The sequence below is a fragment of the Sinohyriopsis cumingii genome, chromosome 4 (assembly GCF_028554795.1).
Source record: "Sinohyriopsis cumingii isolate HCF-2022 chromosome 4, ASM2855479v2, whole genome shotgun sequence".
NCBI classification, from domain to species: Eukaryota; Metazoa; Mollusca; class Bivalvia; order Unionida; family Unionidae; genus Sinohyriopsis; species Sinohyriopsis cumingii.
Window position 1 is genome coordinate 110,076,561 of NC_142964.1, and position 26,897 is coordinate 110,103,457.

Consider the following 26,897-nt stretch of genomic DNA (forward strand, 5'->3'; position numbering starts at 1 on the left):
ACCCTGGAGTTGTCTGGTGTCTAAACTTGTGTGAAACAGATTCAAATTGCATGAAATAGGGGCTACATGGTTTATGCATAGATAGAGAAAGAAGAAATATGCACTCCTGCAAATCCAGTGAAGACAGGTAAACCATATCAAAGATGCAGACAACCTGGGAAGGCAGCCTGTTATGCTGCTGATGTGGATCCCACAAGGTCAGAAAAAAACCTTTGGGATGCTTAATGTTGTATGCCACTATATGATGTTGTGTATAGAGGACATGATGACCGTAAAAATAGTGTACTTAAGACATGATGTTATGACCATAAAAACAGTGTACAGAAGACATGATGTTAATAGTGTAAAAATAGTGTATTGTGGAAATAATGATTTTACGACTTTAAAAACTGTGTTGAGGACATGATGTTATGACTAAAACTAGCATATTGAGGACATGATGTTATGACTGTAAACTAGTGTATTGAGGACATGATGTTATGACTGTAAACTAGTGTATTGAGGACATGATGTTATGACTGTAAACTAGTGTACTGAGAACATGAAGTTATGACTGTAAACTAGCGTATTCAGGACATGATGCTGTGACTGTAAACTAGTGTATTGAGGACATGATGTTATGACTGTAAACTAGTGTATTGAGGACATGATGTTATGACTGTAAACTAGTGTATTGAGGACAGAATGTTATGACTGTAAAATAGTGTATTAAGGACAAGATGTTATGACTAAAACTAGTGTATTGAGAACATGATGTTTTACTATAAAAACTGTGAAAATTCTGTATTGAGGACATGAGGTTATGACTAAACTAGTGTATTGAGGATATGATGTTATGACTGTAAACTAGTGTATTGAGGACATGATGTTATGACTGTAAACTAGTGTATTGAGGACATGATGTTATGACTACAATAGTGTATTGAGGACATGAGGTTATGACTGTAAACTAGTGTATTGAGGACATGAGGTTATGACTGTAAACTAGTGTATTGAGGACATGATGTTATGACTGTAAACTAGTGTATTGAGGACATGAGGTTATGACTGTAAACTAGTGTATTGAGGACATGATGTTATGACTGTAAACTAGTGTATTGAGGACATGATGTTATGACTGTAAACTAGTGTATTGAGGACATGATGTTATGACTGTAAACTAGTGTATTGAGGATATGATGTTATGACTGCAAAAATAATAGTTGTAATTTTAATATGATACTTCATAATTAAATAGTAATGTAACTTTATATTTGTACAGAAATACACCTCAAGCATTATTTCAGGGCAATGCTAAATTACCAATTTCTTTTACCATAGAAAACCAAATAATATCTCACCATGGATTTTAGCAAAGTAGGAATCTCCAATAATAGCAGCAATCCACAACTCCTGAGAATCCACATCAGCACCAACAAAATGATATCCTGGGGGTGACTGTATCATGGCTTTCAGCTCACTTCCCACTCGGTCCTCCTGTACAACACACAAAAACCAAGTGAATGCCAGGTATTACTAATAAGGACTCTTATCACTGCGTAAGCACACATGGCTAACAGCCACAAAAGAAATTTTTCACTAAACTGTGTTCCTCTGAAAATAATTACTCGCTCACATTAACAAAAGGAAATTACTCTCTGCTACCTCAGAATCCAACCATCCCTGCGATAAAAAATAAAACATTTCTCCATCACATAAATAGTAATGTAACCATATATTTATACAGAAATACACCTCTATTTATATATATATCATATAGACAAAGGGAAAGAACTCTTATAGATAATTTCTCCCTTGTTCCAGCTCGATGGCTACCTGTATCATGTGTGTTAGAAGTGCTTGAGTGAGACCCACAACAGTATGCTGCCATTTGCAGGGAAAAGTGGGTGGGACTGATACTAGTGTGATCACATAAGTATTTTCAGAGAAACATAGTTTTCTTAAAAAAAATCCTGTTCTCCTTCAAATACATTACCCAATCACATTAACATTAGGAGAACAGACAAGAGGAGGAAGATATACTTGAGTATTCAAACTTTACCCACATCATCCTGTAGCAGCATGACTGCTTTACTGACAGGATGAATTTCTCCTAATATATTTCATGGGTAAACATTTTCAGGACACAAGATGTTTTACTTTTCTTATCAGAAAATACCAACTCTTCACGTGTTTGCCAATATTTGATTAAACATTACAAAATTTTGGCATATTTACAGGAGAACTAGCATTCAAAAGCAATAGATTCTTAAAACGTTTTTACTCAATCACTATGCTTCACCTTAAGTTAATGCACAATTTACATCTCCTTTACGAAAGGATGAGAAAACAGAGACACTTAATCTGCCATTACGTAACACATTTTTGGAGACAAATTCTAAATTTGCTCTGGAAAAGAAGCAAGTCTCTGAAGCAATTATTTAATTTTGTTTCTCAAAAAATGGGCATGTGGATACAATATAATAGCAATGAAAATCAATTCCCCATCTGAAATAAAAATGAACAGTCCAGACAATTATTATTAAAAATAACTACCTTGCAAAGAAATAAGTATATATTTAAGGATTGGTGTATGTTACCATGATCATTCATTAAGGCTATCATATGAGAAGTGTTAGCTGCTGACAATAAAGACCGTTTCTGACTCAATTATGCCCGTACTTTGTCAAATACAGTTAAAGTTATCATTAATGGTGCAAGTTGTTGATAATAAACTTGGTTGCTGTAAGACCTACGCCTGTACTTTGTCAAATATTAGTGTTAGTTGTTTGAAGGTCACAATGGGATACATTGTACATAGTACAACTATTACATAATGTAATGAAATCCATGACTACACCTGCCTAATAAATATGGCCATGTTATAGTCAGATATTATAGTGAGGTAGCCCTACAGTGAGGGATGTTCCAACAAGGCTTTGTAATAACAGTATATAAAAAGAAAAATAAGTAATTTAATGTTGTGAAATTGCATTATAAATTACAGTCATTATCAGAAGCTAAACTTACGTGAAATAATTATTGAGATAACAATAAAACAACAATGTAACACTTTAATGATTACATATCGCACCAAAATTAAAAGAGGTGGCAGCAGTAGGAGCTTTGTTGTGAAGGACCAGTGTACTCACATAAGCATTGCTGGCTGTTAACCAGGTGGGTTCCACAGCTCTCCTAGTAACAGTGCCAGCTGATATGATCCGAGGTAGAATAGCACCAAACATCCCATCTTCAACATCCTCCATGGTTCTGAAAATCCAACAACACAACATCTATGATCTTCCTTGGACTTCATGTCACTACATTTTTCTAATACAGTATGTGTGTTATGTATATATTCATTTCTTTAAATAAAATATTTTCACAAAATTTACTTGTCACATGCAAGTTTTTTTCAACAACCGTCAATGACCTAAATATCCAGACATCTAAAAAAATTACTTTTCTCTCTATACTGAAACATGTTTACAACTGAAAATTATGAACTTTTCCAGACATTTTGTACAAGAGTATTGTGACATTTATTGGCAGTTTATCAATGTATCAAACAAGTTCAATGCTGATCTGATGTGGTATATGTAAACTAGACTGCATTATATAATTGTTTGCCAATAAAGAACAATTTCATGATAATGTTTCACAGTTTTCTTTTAGAAACAAAGAAACTGTGTTGCATTTCTGGTATTTGCTTTTTGTCCGTGTAACTATGTCAGTTTTTTCATTGTGTATGTGCACTGCTACTGCTTGCAAGTGTGAACCAGCCATAAACGATATAATTACTGTACTAACTGATTCCAGGACAAAATCCCCTTGATCTTTGATATTTACTGTATTATGCATTTTAATTCTTCATTTTTATATAGCTGTTGATGTAGTTGATTAAGATTTTCTTTATTTATTTTTTTGCAACTATATATACATTTTAATGTTCCCTTTAAATTACTTGGAGTGGTAAAAATAATTCATAAATTAAATATTAAAAAAATCTAAATTAGATCTTAAGTTGGTAGAGCAGCAATGGGCCTTGTGTTGTTCACACTCCCATCTGATAGCAGACTGGTTTGCTGACTTCTTCATGTACATAACATAGCTTAACTCCACCCTTGTTATAAGTAATGAACTCAATGATTACAAAAGCTGGATTGGTTTGTGGGCAGATTCCCCAACATTTTATAACGAAATAACTTCTCATTAATGTGATTGTTGTACTCTTTGATATAAAAACAGCTTTTGAAGTACATGTCATTAATACAAAACCATAAAGTTTCAACAAATATCAGTGTATACAAGATAAAATAATATAAGTATATTGCACAATACTACTTTGTCATTGACAGGTGTTACAGGAACAAAGGTAAAAAATATTTTCTTATTAAAACTGCTATGATTAATAACAAATAATTAAAACAGTGAAAAACAACAAAATTATTTATTTCCAGAAATGTAAATGGCAGGGACAGGGACAAATGGCTTTTGTCCTCCCCCTGTCAGTGGGTTTCTGTCCTAGGGGGCTTTTGTGATCCCTCCTCCTCTACACTTATGTCCATATAATTTATATGGAAAAACTTTGTGACATGAGATTATGTAATATTTATTGTGCTGATCTTCCCACATCCTGATCTTCCTCCTTCGTCTTCTTCCTACCAACATATATAAAGTTTTTCCCAAATCTAAACTCAAGTGGAATTCATACTTAAAACAATAGTGAGGTGGGATCAGGATGTGGGAATGCTTTGCATGACAAATATTAAGTAACATCGTAGTACTGTTTATAAATATCTACATGACAAGTATTTTTATGTAATCAGCAGCATCACATTCACTCTTGAAAAAGTCAATGATTCTGCCAAAATGCATTGTTCCAGAAGTGTTAATTATGAATTTGACTTCAAGATTAGAATGTCTATTTTTAATGGACTGCTAGCCATGATATCACTGACAATGGATCTGGTATTTTGCTTTTAAAGAATGTCATGCCTGGATATCGAAAAGCTTTTTCCAAAATGATTGGAACTCAAATGAAATTCATATCTGGACAAGATAGGAGTTGAAGGGATCAGTATACAAGAATGATTCATGCAATAAATATTATATAACATCATGGCATTGTTTATAAACATATACATAACATTAAGAGATTTTAAAAAGGGAAATGTGCTGCCAAAATGTAGTGTAATTTATGATGTTCAGGAACTGGTCTTCAAAACTAGAATTTCTTTTTTTCATGGATTTTCCTTATAAATGCTAGCTCTGGTATCATCAATTTGGGATTCTCACCACTGAATATCAGGGAAAATTCCAAAAGGATTTGAACTCAATTCCTTTTCTGGACAAGACTAAGTATGTTCTGAGTGATAAATATCAGGTAATATTGTCATGGAACTCAAAAGACTCAATAAAAAGCTTCATCTGTTGCAGTCTTGAAATGAAAGCTGTGCCAAAATATAGTGGTGTTCAATAAATGCAGCAATGTCCACATCTAACTGCAAGCAACATAGTCCCAGATCTGCCCTTGCATAATGGACTGCAAAATGAAGGTATAAACTGTTTGTTTCACTGATTACTCCTAACCAACCACACAGATCTAATGCTGCATCATGTGACTGCAGATCTGGGTCTATGCTGTTGGTTTGGAGTAATCAGTAAAACGCAGCTTGCAGTTGGACTCAACTTATAAGTATACATGGTAATGACATCTGGACATAAAGAGCATACCTTAACACTTGCTTTGAAAGCTCCTTCTTCTTGAACCATACTGTCATTTGTGACCTGAAATATGAACCATACTGTCATTTTGGACTTGAAAGGTGAACCAGTGCCAAATTCTTAGAAATGGATTCAAACGTATCATGGAACCAAGTGAAGAAAAATAAAGCTTTAGGAAATATACATGAGAAAAAAATTAATTTTACTGGTAATTGGAAACAATGGCTGTAAAGAATTTCTCTAAAATTCCATAAGTCAATTTCTTCCTTTTCCTTTTCACTCCTAAGTATTGTAACTACCTTCAACTTCATGCAACATTTCATAACAAAATTATTTCCTTAAATATTCACAAGATTTCTTAACCAATTCAAAAGATACCTACAAGTGCAGAACAAAATTCTTCATCAAGCAATTAGACTTTGAACCAGCTGTCAGCAGGAAGATTGCTGAACTTACGTGTCTCAACCAATGTCAAGATATACAGATGTGCTAGCTTTCATTAAACACGATTAAAAGATTAAAATCCATTCATACTTAATGGCATTAAAATGCTTAAATGCTTGACCTTTGACCTTAAAATCAAGGTCAGAGTACTATTAACTAGCTATTAGAATGCAAGTAAAATTTCTTGTAGAGACACAAAATCACAAGCAAGCCACCTTTGACTTAAGCCTAATGTGAATATATGCACAATAAATTATCATTTTGTGATACTGACTGTGTATGAAAATTAAAGGGATTGTACCTGAACAAGTTCTATGGTACAAACATACAAAATAAATGTATATTTTCTGTCTCATTCTGCTCTCAACTCAAGAATCTAATTACAATAAAAATAAAAGTACTAAAGAAGATTTTTGTTGTTATTAGTCACAGAGAGAGAGAGAGAGAGAGAGAGAGAGAGAGAGATGAAACAAAATTTGGAGGTGTACAAGCCCATATTTATTCAGGGCAGTTACCTGACAATTGTGATAATCCTCATGTATTATGACTCTACTATACTCCATTATCAATTAACACCAACAAAAACAACAATTTGTTCTTGTTTTAATAACATTATACATTGTCAAAACAACCACATGGCTATACAGTGTTATTTACATGGTAATTAAACATGCTTAGAGCTTTGGTTATTCCAGCTGAAACCAGATAGAGGGCAAGAATCGACAGAAGAGGTCAAATCAGTGAGGCTGCCAGGAGGAACATGAGCCTCCATTTAGAGAAATGAAAATCTGTCAATGTGCTATTGAAGCCATTGTCCATACAGCAGATGTTGCAAGGACAAGCGATCATACATATTACCTGTTATTCGAACTCGCGAATAAAGATAACAACAGAGGGGTATATCATAGAATAGATTTGCAATAAAATGTTAATTATATCCAAGTCAAAACAGTACAAGCACTTAAAAGATAGTATATGTAAATATATGAATCAATTTAATGGAGTCCGTGACTTTCAAATTTATGATAGAAAATGACAAGATTTTTATATTTTATGTTTGTATGACTATAATGAAACAATAAGACTAGTTGACCAATGGTCTGTGGTTTTCACTTTAGCATGTACTGAGATATAATTTTTTTGGATAAGAAAACATCAAAGGCCTTCCGAACTCATTTTAACATGCATGTGGTGTTTTGTTACAGTGACAGACTTAATAAGTAGATTTAATTAACGATAATATTTAAAGCAACGTTCTATGAAGGCCTTTGTTCATTGTTAATAAACACCAGAAGATATAGTAATAACAATAAAAGAGCTTATGCATCAATCATTGTATTTTCTCACCAACAATTATGAACTTTTGCAAAAAGAAAATAGCAATACGGTATTTTTGATCTTTTTTGCAAACGTAAATCTTCTTAATAAGTTTTAGGTCCATTAATTTAATGGAGTTTTTTTTAAATACCAAGTGATGTGTACAAAACAACATGATACATTTAAATAATTATTATTTTAATAACTGGACTTTGTATGAAAAATTAAAGGGTATGAAAAAATACATGAAATACGGTAGGTCTGGTTTTCAAAACTTCTTCGCAAAAGAGTGGATATATTGATAGTCTGATCTGCACCAATTTCATTCAAACCAAGTAAATTTTGCAAAGTTTGAAAAACCTATGTCATGCAACCATTCTTGCAAGAGTAGTGGTAAAGATTTTCAAGATGGTTATGGTTCCATGCAGGAGATCACATGAGCCCATATTCACACATATAGTTACAGTGTTGCAACGAAAAACCCCATGATATGAAATTCCATTTAGGACAGGTGTCTCCAACCCACGGCTCATATATGGCCCAATTCTTCATACTACACAGCCCATGGCTATTTAGGCAGTCCTTTTAAAAATATGCATTTTAATTAATATGCATAATTAGTGATTAGTAACTACTCTTACTCACGCTGCCCACAACCTTCAGAATCGTATCTTGCTCCCCCAACAAAAATGGTTGATGCCCCCCAATTTTGGATCATTGGCAATAAAAAGAGTTTTTAAGATGGCTTTCAAAGCATCCATTTTGAGGACTGTACCAGCATCATAGTAATGCTGGAAAAGCTATATAAGACAAACAATTATTTTGTTTTAAAAATGTCAGCAGGCGCATTCATTCTGGTTAACAGGCTGCTACTCAAAATGTGAAAGGTTGCATTTATATCATTGTTATTTAGGACATGCAGTAAGAAGCGCTTAATTGAAAACTCCCACACAGATGCAACCATTTCTTCAGGTAGAGTTAGCGTAGTGATAACAACGTCTCAGCCCACCATGGGTGACATTCATGCTGGATTTCCAAGGGGCATCATTTTCGTTGAGATTCTACTAGAGATACGATAAGAACTCATGTATAGAAAACCCAAGTATATAGTACTATACATTCAGAAGGAACTGAAAGATGGATGTCATGTATGTCAGATCTGTCCATTATTTAGGATCAACTAAACATCATAAGAAATTTTATAATAAAAACCTCAGGTTGATATCAGCATTTTTTCAGATGAAGCAGTAATAGGTATCTTCAAAGTGGCCAGCATAGATCTCTGAGGGGTATCATTTTGACTTAGAATCAACCTAACTCAGAAAACGTCGTTTAGCATGAATTACATCTATGCAGGAGTAGCAATAAGAAAATTATAAGATGGCCACCAAGGCAACCATATTCAATGCTTGATGACATATGAAAAGTCAGCACATAAGCTCATCTGGCTTTTGACCAGCAGAACTAAAACCACCCTGTCAACCAAATCAGTAAAGTGAAACCTTCCATGTCCATGACTGTGTGTCAACAGCTACGTACAATAAAACACCTCAAAAATAAAACCTCACTAAACAAAATTCCTCTTGATCCAAAAACTTTTCCGGTCTAGAATGTTTCCTTTAATTAAAAAATAATTACCCTCCCCCAAATCTCTAATCCTAAAAAATAAAGCTGCCATGTGTCCAGAAATAGCCAAAGCCATACATGAAGAAAAATAAAGCTTGGTACATACAGTGTAAACAATAGGCTAATCTACAGCCTTCACACCTGACTGAAGTAATAACTTTCAAAGTTAATTGTAATATAGTGCCAGTGGTCATACAAATCAAAAGAGATTATGTTTTTTGTTTGCCAATCACGTGACTTCTCATTTTTTATTGCCTAGTAACATTTTATCAAATAAATTTATATAAAAGTACAAAAATAAAATAAAATTATTGCAAACACAGGATAAATATCAAAAGAACCAATACCATCAGATCAATAAAACCATAAAGTGGGCACAAATAAATATATTTTGTTATTGTTATAACAAAGGGGAAATAACTGACTGCATCTCATTTATAGGTCAAATATGAGTGCATCAGTAAATGGAAAACCCCATAAAACCGAAACTTTCACTTGGCCCCAGGAGATCTGGTATCAAGAGGTTTTGTTCCATATACTGTATGTATGCATGTTGACCTACTCAATTACATACACTGTATGTATGCATGTTGACCTACTCAATTACATATACTGTATGTATGCATGTTGACCTACTCAATTCCACATATGGTATGTATGCATGTTGACCTACTCAATTACATATACTGTATGTATGCATGTTGACCTACTCAATTACATATACTGGATGTATGCAGTTTAACCTACTCAATTCCAAATACTGTTATGTATGCATGTTGACCTACTCAATTCCACATATGGTATGTATGCATGTTGACCTACTCAATTACATATACTGTTATGTATGCATGTTGACCTACTCAATTCCACATACTGTTATGTATGCATGTTGACCTACTCAATTACATATACTGGATGTATGCAGTTTAACCTACTCAATTCCAAATACTGTTATGTATGCATGTTGACCTACTCAATTCCACATATGGTATGTATGCATGTTGACCTACTCAATTACATATACTGTTATGTATGCATGTTGACCTACTCAATTACATATACTGTTATGTATGCATGTTGACCTACTCAATTACATATACTGGATGTATGCAGTTTAACCTACTCAATTCCAAATACTGTTATGTATGCATGTTGACCTACTCAATTCCACATATGGTATGTATGCATGTTGACCTACTCAATTACATATACTGTATGTATGCATGTTGACCTACTCAATTACATATACTGTATGTATGCATGTTGACCTACTCAATTACATATACTGGATGTATGCAGTTTAACCTACTCAATTCCAAATACTGTTATGTATGCATGTTGACCTACTCAATTACATATACTGTATGTATGCATGTTGACCTACTCAATTCCACATATGGTATGTATGCATGTTGACCTACTCAATTCCACATATGGTATGTATGCATGTTGACCTACTCAATTACATATATTGTTATGTATAAATGTTGACCTACTCAATTCCATATACTGTATGTATGAATGTTGACCTACTCAGTTCCATGTACTGAATGTATGCATGTTGACCTACTCAATTCCATATACTGTATGTATGAATGTTGACCTACTCAGTTCCATGTACTGAATGTATGCATGTTGACCTACTCAATTACATATACTGTATGTATGCATGTTGACCTACTCAATTACATATACTGTTATGTATGAATGTTGACCTACTCAATTACATATACTGTTATGTATGAATGTTGACCTACTCAGTTCCATGTACTGTATGTATGCATGTTGACCTACTCAATTCCATATACTGTATGTATGCATGTTGACCTACTCAATTCTACATACAGTATGTATGCATGTTGACCTACTCAATTCCATATACTGTTATGTATAAATGTTGACCTACTCAATTCCATATACTGTATGTATGCATGTTGAAATACTCGATTCCATGTACTATATGTATGCATGTTGACCTACTCAATTCCATGTACTGTATGTATGCATGTTGAAATACTCAATTCCATGTACTGTATGTATGCATGCTGAAATACTCAATTCCATGTACTGTATGTATGCATGTTGACCTACTCAATTCCATGTACTGTATGTATGCATGTTTACCTACTCAATTCCAAGTACTGTATGTATGCATGTTGAAATACTCAATTCCATGTACTGTATGTATGCATGTTGACCTACTCAATTCCATGTACTGTATGTATGTATGTTGACCTACTGAATTCCATGTACTGTATGTATGCATTTTGACCTACTCAATTCCATGTACTGTATGTATACATGTTGACCTACTAAATTCCACATACTGTATGTATGCATGTCGACCTACTCAATTCCATATACTGGATGTATGCATTTTGACCTACTCAATTACATATACTGTATGTATGCATGTTGACCTACTCAATTCCATATACTGGATGTATGCATGTTGACCTACTCAATTCCATATACTGGATGTATGCATTTTGACCTACTCAATTCCATATACTGGATGTATGCATTTTGACCTACTCAATTACATATACTGTATGTATGCATGTTTACCTACTCAATTCCAAGTACTGTATGTATGCATGTTGAAATACTCAATTCCATGTACTGTATGTATGCATGTTGACCTACTCAATTCCATGTACTGTATGTATGTATGTTGACCTACTGAATTCCATGTACTGTATGTATGCATTTTGACCTACTCAATTCCATGTACTGTATGTATACATGTTGACCTACTAAATTCCACATACTGTATGTATGCATGTCGACCTACTCAATTCCATATACTGGATGTATGCATTTTGACCTACTCAATTACATATACTGGATGTATGCATTTTGACCTACTCAGTTCCATGTACTGTATGTATGCATGTTGACCTACTCAATTCCATATACTGGATGTATGCATGTTGACCTACTCAATTCCATGTACTGTATGTATGCATGTTGAAATACTCAATTCCATGTACTGTATGTATGCATGTTGACCTACTCAATTCCATATACTGGATGTATGCATTTTGACCTACTCAATTCTCTTTTTGTTCATTTTCCAGTAAGAGCAGGCATTACTGTTCCTCAGTACCAGGTTAGCCATGTCACCTGACATAGCTCGAAGGGTTCCATTTTCTATCATGTTGACATAGTTCTTTGCTAAAGGATTTCCTACACGCTTTCCTTTCCCATCCTGAAAAGAAAAATTCAGTGCATTTTTTTACCTTACAAAAAGTTTATTGTTTTTGATCTTGACCTTCAGTCTTTGGACTCTCCAACTAACAAATCCCTGGACAGCAACATCACCTGATCAAACTACATATAAACTGTCTATATTTTACCGATGAAATTTGGCACAAGTGGGTTGACATGGGATGAGATTTATTCGCGATTTACTGAAATCTTGTTTGTAATTTTTGCCAGTAGCCTGCAGTCTACAATGCAAAATCCAACAGTCTAACCTCAGTAGCTTTATGTGCTTTACAATGCTTACAAATGTAAACTATTGTCAACAGTCTTACTGCAACACCTGTTCTGAACTAATACTATTTGCATTAGGGCTGTCATGAAAAGTATTCATTTTAAAAACCATTCTCTTGTTATTTTTTTCTGGAATTCCAAAACTTTATTGTAATTTATTGTAAAATGGCCACACAATCTCAAGCTTCATCAGTGGTTACATTTCATGTTCACAAAGAAGCTTGAATTTGATGAATTACAGCAGTATCAAGTGTCTGCATATCTCAACAAGAGACCTAAGTAGGCCTGACTTTACTCATCTCTGTAGCTGTCCTATGTCACCATTAGAATACTTGAGATTAGCATAATGTATTAAAAAATATTCAAAGACATCAATGCCAAGATATTTTCTGTCAAATCTGGTCTAATTCTCCTCAGCAGTCTTTGAGAAAAAGGTTTTTAACCCTTTAACTCATGTAAGCACAATTGGATGCCTCTACCCCATTCTCATGGAAATGCTAGTGCACGACTCTATCTGATTCGCATACAAGCATGTTTGGATGCCTCTGCACCATCCACATGGAAGCATGTTTGGCTGCCTGCAGCAAACCATTCATTATGAGCTGGTTTTCATAGTGCTACCTTTGGGGAAAACCCCTATTAGATACAACAGGTATTGAGGTAAATGACCTTTATCATGTGGTTATTAGATACAACAGGGTAAATGAACATTACATCACATCATGTGGTTATTAGATACAACAGGGAAAAAAATTCCATTACGTCAAATCATGTGGTTATTAGATACAACAGGCTAAATGACCATTACGTCACATCATGTGGTTATTAGATACAACAGGGTAAGTGACCATTATGTCACATCATTTGGTTATCAGATACAACAGGCTAAATGACCATTACATCACATCATGTGGTTATTAGATACAACTAGCTAAATGACCATTATGTCACATCATGTGGTTGCTACTTAAGATCTGGCCATAATCTGCTATTCAAAGTAACTGGGTCAGATTCTCCTCTCTCCAAAATGGTGGCCATGGAATTTGTTCAGCACATTCTTCAGTTTGGTTCCTTAAAAATATGTCCTTGAAGGCTTCAATAAGTCAGATGTAAGATCCGATGTTGATTTAGGCAACACTGATGTTTTTTTTATAATGTATGATTTAGCAATGAAGACAAACAATGAACTGTAGAATTTGAGGCTGTGAAATGCCAGCTACAGTTGGTCACTGATTTTAAAGCATATAAAAAAAACTCAGATTTTACTCTTAAACCTTTAAATAGATAATAGATGTGTACAAAGATGGTAAAAATGGTTAAAACTGATGTTGAATTTAACATATACTATACTGCAAGCCTATGCATATCAAGCCATACAGGTAACAGGTGTTCTATTTATAGCACACTGCACTGTGTGGCTTGGAGACATATATCAACTGTCTACACATCAAAAGACTGAGGTAAAGGGTTAACAGTTTTTCTGTTTTCAGTAACAGCAGCCACAAGTGGCCAAGTGGTCTAAAACAGTCACCATTACAGATCAATGCCATCTCATGCATGTCTTAACGAGTTTTGAGTCTTGGTTTTGGCCAGCATGCATACATGAGAAAGTTTTCCATTAGGTTTTCATGAATCAGTGGTTCTTCCCCCACCAGTTACAATGGCCGCCATGTATAGCCTATTTTGTGCTGAAAAATGGCATTAAACCCCATAACAGCAATAACAACAACAACAACAGCATCCACATCTGATCATAGATTATCATCATTTAAAGAGCATTAGGATGCATTGTCAAATTCATTCAATTCTGTTGATTGGGGTTTTGAGAAATGTTGATTAAATATTTTACATTTTTCAGGGCCTTCCATTAGATTTAAAGTTGGAGGGTGAGTTGCCAAGTAAGCAGAGGGGTTTCAGGGACCTCCCCCAATAGGGATATAGGATTTTTTTAAAAGTAGCTGAGTGTAAAGTATAAGTAGCCAGATAAATCAGCTGGCTCCCTGCTGATAAGGAAAGCCCAGATTTTTAAAAATTTTGGTCATATAAGATGCTGGATCAGCATCATTTGAAATGTTTTGAAAGACCTTCAAAACAGGATGCTTTCTGTCACATTTCCTTAAATTCTGTTAAGAGGTTTTTGAGAAGTTGTTCCAAAGGTTTCTATTTTTAGCAATGGTGGTCATATCTGATGGTGGACTGGCATTTTCTGAACAAACTGGAAAGACATTCCTACCAAGATGATTTCTGTTAAATTTCATCAAATTGATTAAGCAAGTCTTGAGAAGAAGTAATTTTTTTTAAAATCTATTTTTAGTAATAGTGGCCATATTTGTTTGTAGATCAGCAAAACTGTAACAAATCTGAAAGACATTCCTACCAAGATGATTTCTGTTAAATTTTGTCAAATTCATTAAGCGAATCTTGAGAATAAGTCATTTTTAAAAAAATCTATTTTTAGCTATAGTGGCCATATTTGATAGCAGATCAGCATCATTTCAATGAATCTGAAAGAATTTCATGCCTGGATGCTTTCTATCAACTTTGGTCAAATTGTGTTCAGTGATTTTTGAGAAGTCATTTAAATGTTTTTTATTTACAATAATATTAGCCATATCTGAAGGCAGGGTCTGAAAAAACTTTGAAAGCACTTCATTCCAGGATGCTTTCTGTTGAAATTCTCTTGGGTTGGTTTTGAGAAGTCATTTAAATGTTTTTCCTTTTTTTTATATTTTAATAGTGATGGAAATATTTAATGGTGGATCAGCATGAACTGTAAAAATATAGAATTTCATGCTAAGATGCCTTCAGCTATATTAAGAGTGACCATATTTGGTTTCCTGGGTGGCAAAGTGATCAACAGCACTTGCCTTTACAGATTACTGACATCTCACCTCTGTCTGCATTGGTTTTGTCTTGGGCTTAACCAACATAGGTATGTGAGACAGCTTGCCAGTAGCTTCCCATAGGTAGGTGGTTTTTCCTGGTTTCTTCCTCCTCTAAAATATCCTGGCTGCCATGCAGTCTGAAAATTGGCTTTAAACCTACAAAACAATAAACAAGTGACCGTATCTGATGCTGGATCAGCCTCATTTGAGAACTGGATTGTGGATCACCATCAATTGAACAAATCTGGATGAACTTTATGCCAAGATGCTTTACATCAAATTGGTAAAACTTATGCTGAGTCAATATTTTTAGGTCATTTCAAAATTGCTTTTATTTTCAATAATGGTGACAATATCAGACGGTGGCTCTGCATCATCTGAATCTATCTGAAAGACCAAGATGATTTCTATCAAATTTTGTTGAGCCGTCTTTTGAGAAAAAATTGTGAATTGCAGTTGTGATAGTATAACGGGCAAGGATCATACTGTACCCTCAAAAGATTCATGAAGTCTTGAAGTTAAAGCATCAATTACACACTGCACGAAAGGTTGTCGCAAAGCGTAGGATGTTTATGCATCATGTGTAATTGATTTTCTAGCTACATGAGTCCTGTAAAGCATGAAGTTCAATACTAACAATTACAAATAGTTATAAAAAAAATAATGAATTTGAAGAAATATGTTTTAACCATTGCTTACATATATTGTAAAAGATAATTAGAAACGCACATTGATAAATACGTAGTTTCTTTCTGGAATCATGGGCTAAGAACTTCGTTTTTTTTCTGTCACACGATTCAATAATAAACAAATTAAACGCTTATTATTAAGGCTTGCTAACAATTTTTAATTATTATAGCACAGACATGTTGGTGGTAATGACAATTTCCCCATTCATTCCAGAGAAGTTGTGGAAACAATATGGTTTAGGTCACTGATACAGTTGCTATGTAAGAAGTCAAATCAGCACCATTTTCATTCACAACCAGCTAAATACTGATAAAGTACTTTGGAGAAAACCCCGTGTCATTACAAACAACTGTCAAGGAAAAGTAGCCACAAGATGACCACAGAGGAAGACATTTTGGAGATCAGATTGACATCATTTTATTATAGGACCAACTATGAAACCCATGCTGAAACATGTTCAGAAGGGGTAGCAGCAACAAAATCTTCATTAGTCTTTTAGAAAAACATCAAGCCAATATGACCATCCATTCAGGAAGAGTAGTTATAGCAAAATTTTCATGACAGCCACAATGGCATCAGAACAGTACCATTTTCATGCTGGGACATCTACATATCACACGGAGTCTTTTATGTGAAAACATCAAGTCCAAACAAACCATCAGTTCAGTTTTGACACATTAATCATATTTTCAGATCTTACTGCTACTGTTCTACAAATCTGCAATTTAATGGTCATTTCAGTAAACCTTATCAAGGTAAAGGTTGTAAAGGAAGACATGTCTGCCATGGTAACCGTGTTGGAGGTCAAATCAACACTATTTTCATGTAGGATCACCAACATGTCAGCATAAATCTTTAGTTGATACGACCATTCATTCAGGAATAGTGATCTTCATATAATGGCCACCATAGCAGCCATTTTGAACATAAGATTGAAACCATTTCATTTTGAACCACTGACATGTTACAAGAAGTCTTAATAAAGTCCCATTTCAATATGATCATCTTTTAGTTGGTGTAGTGATAACAAGATTTACAAGGTGAATGCTATGGTGGACATATTGAATATCTGAAGGGCACTATTTTCACTGGGAACCAAGATGACCTCAGGATGAAACTGTGCAAAGTTTCAAGATATTCCTCTTAGTATGAGAAGTAGCGATAACAAGCAACTGTTAACAGATGCCTGACACCAAATGCCAAACGACACATAATAATCACGTCTCGTCTTTGACCAGAACAGTGAAAAATTAACAGGTTGTCACACCATAGCATATATGATTCATACAACTGTGTTTACCTTTCATCTGTCAAATTCATGATCTATAAACCTCCATCTCACCTTCCAACCTACCATCACATTTCCATTTACCTTGTGGGGGATCTTGAAGAACCAGCAGCCTGGAATGTCCTCATCAGTGTAGGGTCCATCTCCAATGTGGTCAGGTTCTTTCTCCTTCTTGGTAAACTAAAATGCATGAATAAAGAAATGTTCATTATCATCATCATCATCAAAACCTTAACCAAGAGGTGATTGGGGCACCACAGTTGACTTCACAACAATTTTTTCCATCTTTTCCTGTTCTCTACTGCCCTTTGGGAATCTCCAAATCCCATGCCTGTCCACCCCTTAATGAGGTCTTCCCACCTCTTTTTCTGTCTGCCTCTTTTGCACCCTCGCACTGTGCCTTGCAAGATTGTTTTTGCCAGTCCAGATGATCTTGAGATATGACTGTACCACTTCAGTTTACACGTTTTTTACATTGGTCAAGAGGTCTTCATGGAACCCAACAGCTCGTTGGATCCTGTTACGAACTTCTTTGTGACAAGGTCAATGTATGAGATGCGCAAGATCTTGCGGTAGCATCTCATTTCAAAGGTTTGAATCCTTCTTTATAGATCTGATGTGAACATCCATGTTTCACAAGCATACAGAAGAATGGATATGGCAACTGTGCGCAGCAGAACCAAAAGCAATGTTGGTATCTTTCTATATTGGTCTCAACCTTGTTATTGCTGTTGTTGTCTGGTCAATCCAGCACAGTAGTTCTGGTTTGGAGCCCTCATCTGTGATAAATGATCCCATGTACTTGAAGCTTGTGACTCTTTCCAGCTTCTGTCCACTGACCTTTATTTCTGCACTGATGCCATTGGTGTTGTTTGTCATCAGTTTGGTTTTTTCTGCCCTATTCTCCATACCGTATGCTGTGGAGGTTGTGTCAGCCAGTTCTTTTTCCTCTCCTGCTAAACCATCAATATCATCTGCATAGCGAAGGTTGGTGATTGTTCTTCCTCCAATGCTGACAGTGCCCTTGTGGTCATGCAAGGCATACTCCATGATCCTTTCCAGGAAAATGTTGAAGAGTGTAGGTGACAGTATGCATCACTGTCTGACTCCAACTGTTGTTCGAAACCAATCTCCTCTGCTGCCATTGATGAGGACAGCACTGGTGGCTTTGTCATAGAGGTGCTCAACAACCTGCACAAGGTTTGAGCTGATGTTGTACTTCCTCACAGTTGCCCATAAGGCTACATGCCATACCCTATCAAAGGCCTTTTTGAACTCTATAAAGACATGGTTTAGATTCTGCTGATGCTGAAGGCATTTCTCACAAAGGAGTCTGAGATTGAAGATTTGTTCTTTGATGCTCCTTCCTGCTTGGAAGCCTGCCTGCTCTTCAGCAATAATTGTCTCTGCTTGAGGCTTTAGTCTGTTGAGAATTATCTTCAGCATGAATTTGCTCGGGTGACTGATCAGACTGATGGTTCTGTAATTTTGGCATAGCTGTTGGTTTCCTTTCTTGGGGAGCAAAATGACCAAGGATTGAGTCCATGTGGTGGGCCATTCTTCTGTCTGCCATATCTTGTTAGAGATTGTTGTCAGGACTGTGACCATCACTTCTCCTCCTGCTTGAATGGGCTCTGCTGGTTAGTTGTCAATACCAGCTGATGATCCTTTCTTTAGTGACCTAACTGCAATTTCTACTTTTTCCCGAAGAATGGGGTTATCATCAATTTCTTCTGACTGAGGGCAATTTAGTACTGCTGGATCTCCTTGGGTCTTATGATCGTACAATTCTGAGCAGTATTTTGTCCATTGCTTGAGGATCTCTTGATCTTCTGTGAGTCATTTTCCTGATTTGTCTTGGATGGTGGTAGTTTTCGTTTGTTTATGGGTTATGAGATCTTTCACCAGTTGATATGCCATTCTGCTATCATTTCTACTCAGACTGTCTTCAATTTTGCAGCATTGTCTTTCTATCAGGATTCCTTTGCTTTTTTTCATGCTTTTCCTGATCATGTTGTTTATCTTTCTGTATTTTCTAGCTCCTTCATGATCTGTTTTCCCCTTGTTCAGTTCTCTTCTTTTGTCACATAGTTCAAGGACATCTGTTGTGACCCAAGGTTTCTTTGTGTGATGATATTTGCCAACGACCTTGCTAGCTGTGCTAGTTATGGACTCTAGGTCAGTGTCTTGGCTATCCAGGGTTATTAAAGGTGCAAATTTACTACCTATCATTGCTTGGAAGGCTTCTGCAAATTTTGGATCTTTCAGTTTTTCAAGGTCAAATCTGATTCTTGTTCGGTTAGGCTTTTTGATCATTTTCAGGTGGAGGCAAAACGTTGTCATTAATAAATCATGGTCACTTCCAATATCTACTCCTGGAAAACTTCATGTTCTGGTGATATTCAGTCCTGTGCAGAATCGTTTTTTCAGCAAGATGTAGATCTGGTTGTGATGTTGTCCATCTGGACTGAGCCAGATCCATCTTCTAGATGCTTTGTGAGGGCCGAATGTGTTGGCTACCACAAGATTGTTGTAGGCAGCAAACTCCAAGAGCATGAGTCCTCTTTCATTTGTTTCTGCACTGCAGAAAGGTCCACATGTGCTTTGCCAGTTTGTCTGTGAATCAACTTCCACCTCTCCATTCCAGTCTCCTTCCACCTCTGCATTCCAGTCTCCTTGTACAAACAGAATATCCTTCTTGGGTGAGTTGTCAATGACATCTTGCAGAAATGTTGCAATCTCTATATGAGGGCAAACATCCAACCTACAGTAGATTTCATAGAATGCCACAGGTCTCCTGCCAGGTACACCATTACGTACTCACCATTTAAGAATTTCAAAGATTTTAGCATAAAATTTTAATGTCAACATCACCAATGCAACTTTTCATATCTCAAAACTCATGCCTATGTCTCCAGACTCAACCTATGTGACTCTCCAGACTCATACCTATATCTGCAGACTCATACCTGTATCTCCAGACTCATAGATATATCTCCAGACTCATGCCTATGTCTCCAGACTCAATATATGTGACTCTCCAGACTCATACTTAAATCTCCAGACTCATACCTATATCTCCAGACTCATACCTATATCAGACTCATACCTATATCTCCAGACTCATACCTATATCTCCAGATTCATACCTATATCTCCAAACTCATACTTAAATCGCACTTTCATCTAAGGCAAGCAAACTCCTCATAATAATAAATATTGATTAATATCATTAACCCATCTCCAACAATGGCATTAAAGCTTGCTGGATAAAGCCAACAATATAAAATGTTCAATTCACACTTTCTGTCATTTGACGAGTCTCCTCAATACCTTAGGTTTGGGCTTGACTTTCATTCCTGTTGCCTTCCAATGTCGACTTGATTCATCTGGGTCCATTCCATCTGAATTGATCTTGGAGTTCACAAAATCCTCGTACTGCCGTGCTGTCATTCCTCCATATTTGTCCATTTCCAACTGTACTCCCAGCAACTTGTACACAACCCTATATAAGAAACCGAACATATGCACTGATGATGATGATAATCCAACAATGATGAAGAAAATGAAAAAAGGAAAACCGTGATTATAATAACAAGATGAAAGTTAAGTAAACCATATGGTGAATCACTGACATTCACTCACTCGTTCTCTCTCACTGCTCACTTTCTCAATATTTTACAAACCAAATTGCAAAACTAAAACCAACTACAACAACTATTCATTTTACTTAAATATTCAGAACCGATAAACAATTCATAATGACTGTTTTCTTTGTGTGATATCTGAAGTTGTTTTTCAAGAGAAAGACCTAGAATTCTGACTGCCTAGTAGGTCAGTAGTTGGTTTATATCACTGCTTGTTTATTTATTTTAACAATTCCTTTTAGTTTTATATCAAGTCAAATGAATTTTGTGTCCATATGATACATCTGAGTGTGTGACAATAGAACCTTTTTCTAATGATCTCTAATGTGAGTGTTTATTTGCAACCAAAATCATTGTACATGGATTGATTTTATTTTATGAATGAACTGTTGATAGTGACCAGCTTTTGAATGCGACCAGCAGAAATGATTTTGTGGCAAAATGTGTTTCAACACTGCTGTGTGCAGAGTCAGATATAAATATTACTGGCCTTTACTCAGTCTTTGAAAATGGTGTCTGGGTGGATTACAGACTATTCTTATGAAAACAAAATTAATAAAATAAACTGAAGGAGTAAAGTCTGGTTCCTGGTTTTCCTTAAATCTGTACCATGTCTACATGGAGGTCTACTTATAATAATACTATTAAGTCAAATATCTTGATTTTTAATCTACATGTATCCTAGTGTGCTACAGAATGTACACCAGACTACAGTAATAGACAATAACCACCATTCTTATGTCATTCAGACTGTAAACCAGACTACAGTAATAGACAATAACCACCATTCTTATGTCAATCAGACTGTAAACCAGACTACAGTAATAGACAATAACCACCATTCTTATGTCAATCAGACTGTAAACCAGACTACAGTAATAGACAATAACCACCATTCTTATGTCAATCAGACTGTAAACCAGACTACAGTAATAGACAATAACCACCATTCTTATGTCAATATATCTATGTACACCCTTCAGGGCACTGTAAACTATATATACTTAAATGTCTCTTTGTACACCCTTCAGGTGATTGTGAACTATAGTTACCTAAATATCTGTATTAACAACCTTCAGGGCACTGTGAACTATATTTACCTAAATATCTGCATGAACACCTTTCAGGGCATTGTGAACTATATTTACCTAGATATTGGTATGAATACCCTTCACAGACTTGCCAACCTTGACGAGTCCATCTCGTTAGTAAGACAGCTATTTCTTCCGTCAGACTGACCAGTTTTCAGTAAGGTGTAACAAAATATCAAGAACTGCTATTGTAAAGCTGGAAAACATAATTAAAAGTTTGACGCAGCGAGGATAACATTGTGTTCAACTGAAAAGTTTATAAAGTACGCATAGACCTTATTTACCAACTCAGTGGCTTGTTGCTATCTCTCAGCTTGACGTAATTCTTTCAAATTCTTTTGCCATTTCATATGACGATGGCAATCATATCTCCTGCCACGAGACATACTCAAATTGGCACATGAAGTCCAATAAATGTAACTGTTCTTTCCATCTTTTATTCACAAGAATCTGAATACTCCTTTTCATTCCTCTGTGTTGATTATTAACACTTTTCTAGAGGCTAATTTTCCATTTTGTCTTAAACATGCATCACATTTTGGGACGCCATTGTACAAAAATTATATAATCAACAGTTTAATCATGCAGATGCTTCACATGACAAATAGGTGCAGTTTAAAGCGTCTGGGGTGCTGCTGTAAAGTTAGTCTGGTTCCCTAATTTCACTAATTCTAATATAAAATCCAGATCCAAATAAAACAGATGAACCAATTATCAGGATTTTTTGGCAATGATCATTTTTCCACAGTTTTGGCTTGTATGCTGTTAAGTTCGTATTTTAAGGGAAATTTTTGTAAGACTTAGGCAAAAATTGTAAGAGTTGGCAGGTCTACCTTCAGGGAACTGTGCATATTTACCTAAATATCTGTATGAACACCTGTCAGAGCCCTCTAAACTGTATTTACCAATATATCTGTATGAACACCCTTCAGGGCACTGTGAAATTTTAACTAAATATCTGTATGAAAACCATTCAGGGCACTGTAAACTGTATTTATTTAAATATCTGTATGAACACCCTTCAGGGCATTGTAAACTGTATTTACCTCAATATCTCTATATATAGACTTCCAAGAAGAAATTTGTACGTGTTCAGTAAGGTAGAAGAAACTATACAACTAACTCAACATGAAAATATGCTTCCATGCACATAAAGATAAAAATGAATTCCATAAATGCTGTAATGTGCACATTGATGAATGGCCAGCTAGAAATCTTGAAGTGATTACTAATGGTCTCTGCCAATTTCATTAAGCAGGACCCCATATATTAATTAATTTCAATAAATGAAAATAGCTCATCCACTGTGAAGTGTAATAAATATAGTAGTGCATTCCACACTGTGCAGTGTAATAAATGAGAACAGCTCAATCCACAGTCAAGTGTAATAAATGTGTGTGTGTGTGTGTGTGATTTGGATCTCTGAAGTAGCTGTAACAATTTTTCAGTCATACTGCTATGATGTCTGCAGTGTGGCAGTTTATAGTGATGTATAGCACTAGGGCATCATGCCACAGACATGTAGCATGATGTCCTACCCAGTCACATTATCCTGACACCAGGCCGACTAGTCCTAATACTAACCTCTTAATGCTGAGTGCCTATTGAGGCAGGTGTTTATGCCATTTTTATTAGTCTTTGGTATGACTCGACTGGGGTTCGAACCCATGAGCTCCCACATCTAAAGTGGATGCTCTAACCAAAAAACCACTATATTAAATGAAAATGGCTCCTCCACAATGTGAAGTGTAATAAATGAAAGTAGCTTATTCCACGCTGTGAAGTGTAATAAATAAAAATAGTTCATTCCACTGTGAAGTGTAATAAATGAGAATAGCTCATTCTACACTGTCAAGTGTAATAAATGAAAATAGCTCATTTCACACTGTGAAGTGTAAGAAATGGAATTAGCTCATTCCAGACTGTGAAGTGTAATAAATGAAATTAGCTCATTCCACACTGTGGCAAAGGCAGGTTTATGCAAGGCGTTAAACAAGGCCTCTATATACAAAATGAAAGACACAAGACTTTGCATAAAGTCTGCTTTAATCAGCATGGCATAATAGACTGTTTTCAAAGCATTGCACCAGTCTGACAATGCTTTCATTAAATAGTTTTAAAAAGGCACTGAAATTATTTGAAGCTAAATAATACATATGACATTAAATGTGTTTCTTTGGCATTGTCATAGGTCCTCAGTTAGCCATATTAGCTCAAATCTGCATATACAGGTCCTCAGGGTTGCCCGGGATAAATACAACCAGACATGGACCAATGACTGACCTTGGCCCTATAACAATGCCAACAGTAAGACACATGTTTAATAACATATTATAATTCCTCACTCTGTTGGAAATCTTTGCTGCTTTTCATCATCCAAGTTTTCCTGCAGTTCTGGTGAAAGCAGATTATCTGTGCGCCCTGGCACCAGATAGCCCCACCCATACTTCTCACTGTAGTGCACAGGGAATCCATCCCATGTCAACCTCAGCAACTTTGGGGCAACACGCACCTGGGAACTGATCAAGGAGGGTCCACGTTTCCATTCCTCAGAATTTTCCTTTGGGCAAAGTTCTCTGTACCATCTATGTATTAAAAAAGTAAACTGCACAAGGCTCTGTATACAGATGAATTATTTCTTTCATATTTACTACTTATTCAGATTTTGCAATACAAATAAACCAATTTCTGGAGTAAAATATGTTAAATAATACTTACCTAACCATAATGCATCAGGAGCACAAGCACTATCTCACAAATTCAGCCCTTCCAATTTTTTTTTAAAAACAAAAAAGTCTTAAAAGCCATCCACCCACTTAGGTGAAAGTCAGACAAAACTTATCTCCATCGGGTAAATTGGCACCAAATCCTGGCCATATGTTAGTTATTACTGGATGTGCATGTTCCATCAGCTTTTAGCGAAACAGAAGGGAGGTTGGGAGGGTATGTGTATGTTATGATTGTATAAATATTATTGAAGAAACATAATTTACAGCTTAAATGTCTTGAAATCCATGCCCAAGTGGGTATAATGCTGGGGCATGATATCAAATTTGTCCTTGTTGACAAAGAATCCAAGTTAAAACAAGGGATTCATACTCTGACCTGGAATATAACTCAGCTGGTGCTTTTGCATTTGATATGGAGACAGTTCTGAATTGATACATTGTATCCCTAAAAGTGAACCTCAGGAATATCCAGCAAGACTTTTGTATTGGAACATCAAACTGATTGCAAAGTCTCCCTCCTGAAACATGCTAAGAACCAGTCTTGGTGTCTTCATTCTGAACCATGGCATATAAATAAAAAGTTTGAGAGTTTAGATCTGTGACATGCCAATGTTTGCCTTGACCTTTGACATTAGGAACAGTCTAGTGCTAAATCCTTATGAGTTTATATTTTAAACAATCTCTACTGTCCATTTTGAGAGAAGACTGTCTATTTCATGCTGCAGAATGTCAGCCATGCATGGGTCTCTTGGGATGTCTGAAACATAGAGAGCCCTTGACAAAGGGGTGAATGGTTCTGAACAAGATATGGGAGCCCTCCAAGATGATTTGCATGACCCCCAGATTTTAAAATCTTTCTCATTCCATGGTTAAGTGTTTGAGTCTTATCCACTGGAATGTCTGATGGTATGGTCTTATTTTCCTTAAAATGGATGCTGATAGGGAGAGATTTGTTGTTGTGGTAATTTTTCAGCACAAGATAGACCATACATGGCAGCCTGTATAAATGGTGGAGGAATAACCCAGGAATTCCCCAGAAAGAACCACCAACCCATGAGAAGCTACTAGCAAGTTTTCTCATGTACCCACATTGGCTGAACCTGAGACTCAAACTCATGCAGACAGAGGTGAGATGGCAGTGATCTGTAACGGTGAGCATTTTAGACCACTCATCCACTCAGGGCCCAATAGGGAGAGAAACTGGAATGGAAGTGAATCTAATTTCCTACTTTTTTCCATTCAGTAGCCCTTAGAAACTGTTCCCTTTAAGAAAAAGGGCCTGTAGATCTGTTTTCCCATTGGTGTGCCCTTTAGACATGCTTCCAGTTTCTTTGGTCTCTCTTCTGAAATGAGGGCTGACCTCAGTTGGCCTGTGTGAGGTTTGTGTCTTCAGAGGTCTGTTTTTGAACCTCCTCTGCATGACCACTGCAAAGCAGGTTTATGATCGCAACTGCGATTCAAGTGAGGTCTAACTGTATGCCTTAAGGAAGGTGGAAGTGAAGAGAAATTTGGAATTTGATCTTATGTGTCAATATAGGGCTTCAAATCCATATGAACTGAGGAGGGTTTTGACATTCCCAGGCCCACAACATATCTGTTGATTTTTGGGACCTCAGGGTGAAATTTGGCATCCTAGTCTTGTAAAACAAAACTTGCGATAATTTGACAGGAGTCATCAATGCGAAAAGAAAGGTCTCTTGATACTTAAGTTATAAAGCTGCCTTTCTTTACAATATAATAAATCAGGAACTTGACCAGAATGAGGAAGCTGTTGAAATGTCATTTGGTCTTTTTTGGCAAACAGAATGACAAATGTATGAACTTTGTAAGTTGCTAATGATGGTGAATGGGAGGAAGGCAAAATGTTTTTGATCAATGCATGGAAGTCTGGCATCACAAAAACTTTACTGATAAGAGCACTTGAATGAAAAATAAAACTGCGTAAAAAAAATCAGGTGACTGACCTGAGAGCAAGT

General features: G+C 35.8%; 1 protein-coding gene across 5 annotated transcripts in view; it reads right to left on the reverse strand.

The window, feature by feature from the left end:
• The window catches only part of LOC149801868 (DNA polymerase subunit gamma-1-like), a 108,727-nt gene that overhangs the window by 22,656 nt on the left and 59,174 nt on the right, over window positions 1-26,897 (reverse strand). For all 5 annotated transcript variants that reach the window (XM_089956238.1, XM_089956239.1, XM_089956240.1 and 2 more), the window contains exons 10-16: window positions 24,538-24,777; window positions 20,788-20,959; window positions 17,539-17,634; window positions 12,147-12,304; window positions 5,716-5,769; window positions 3,132-3,249; window positions 1,341-1,476 (exon numbers count right to left, since the gene is read on the reverse strand). In XM_089956238.1, the coding sequence (XP_089812364.1) occupies window positions 1,341-1,476; window positions 3,132-3,249; window positions 5,716-5,769; window positions 12,147-12,304; window positions 17,539-17,634; window positions 20,788-20,959; window positions 24,538-24,777 (974 nt within the window). The remainder of the gene's footprint in view (window positions 1-1,340; window positions 1,477-3,131; window positions 3,250-5,715; window positions 5,770-12,146; window positions 12,305-17,538; window positions 17,635-20,787; window positions 20,960-24,537; window positions 24,778-26,897) is intronic.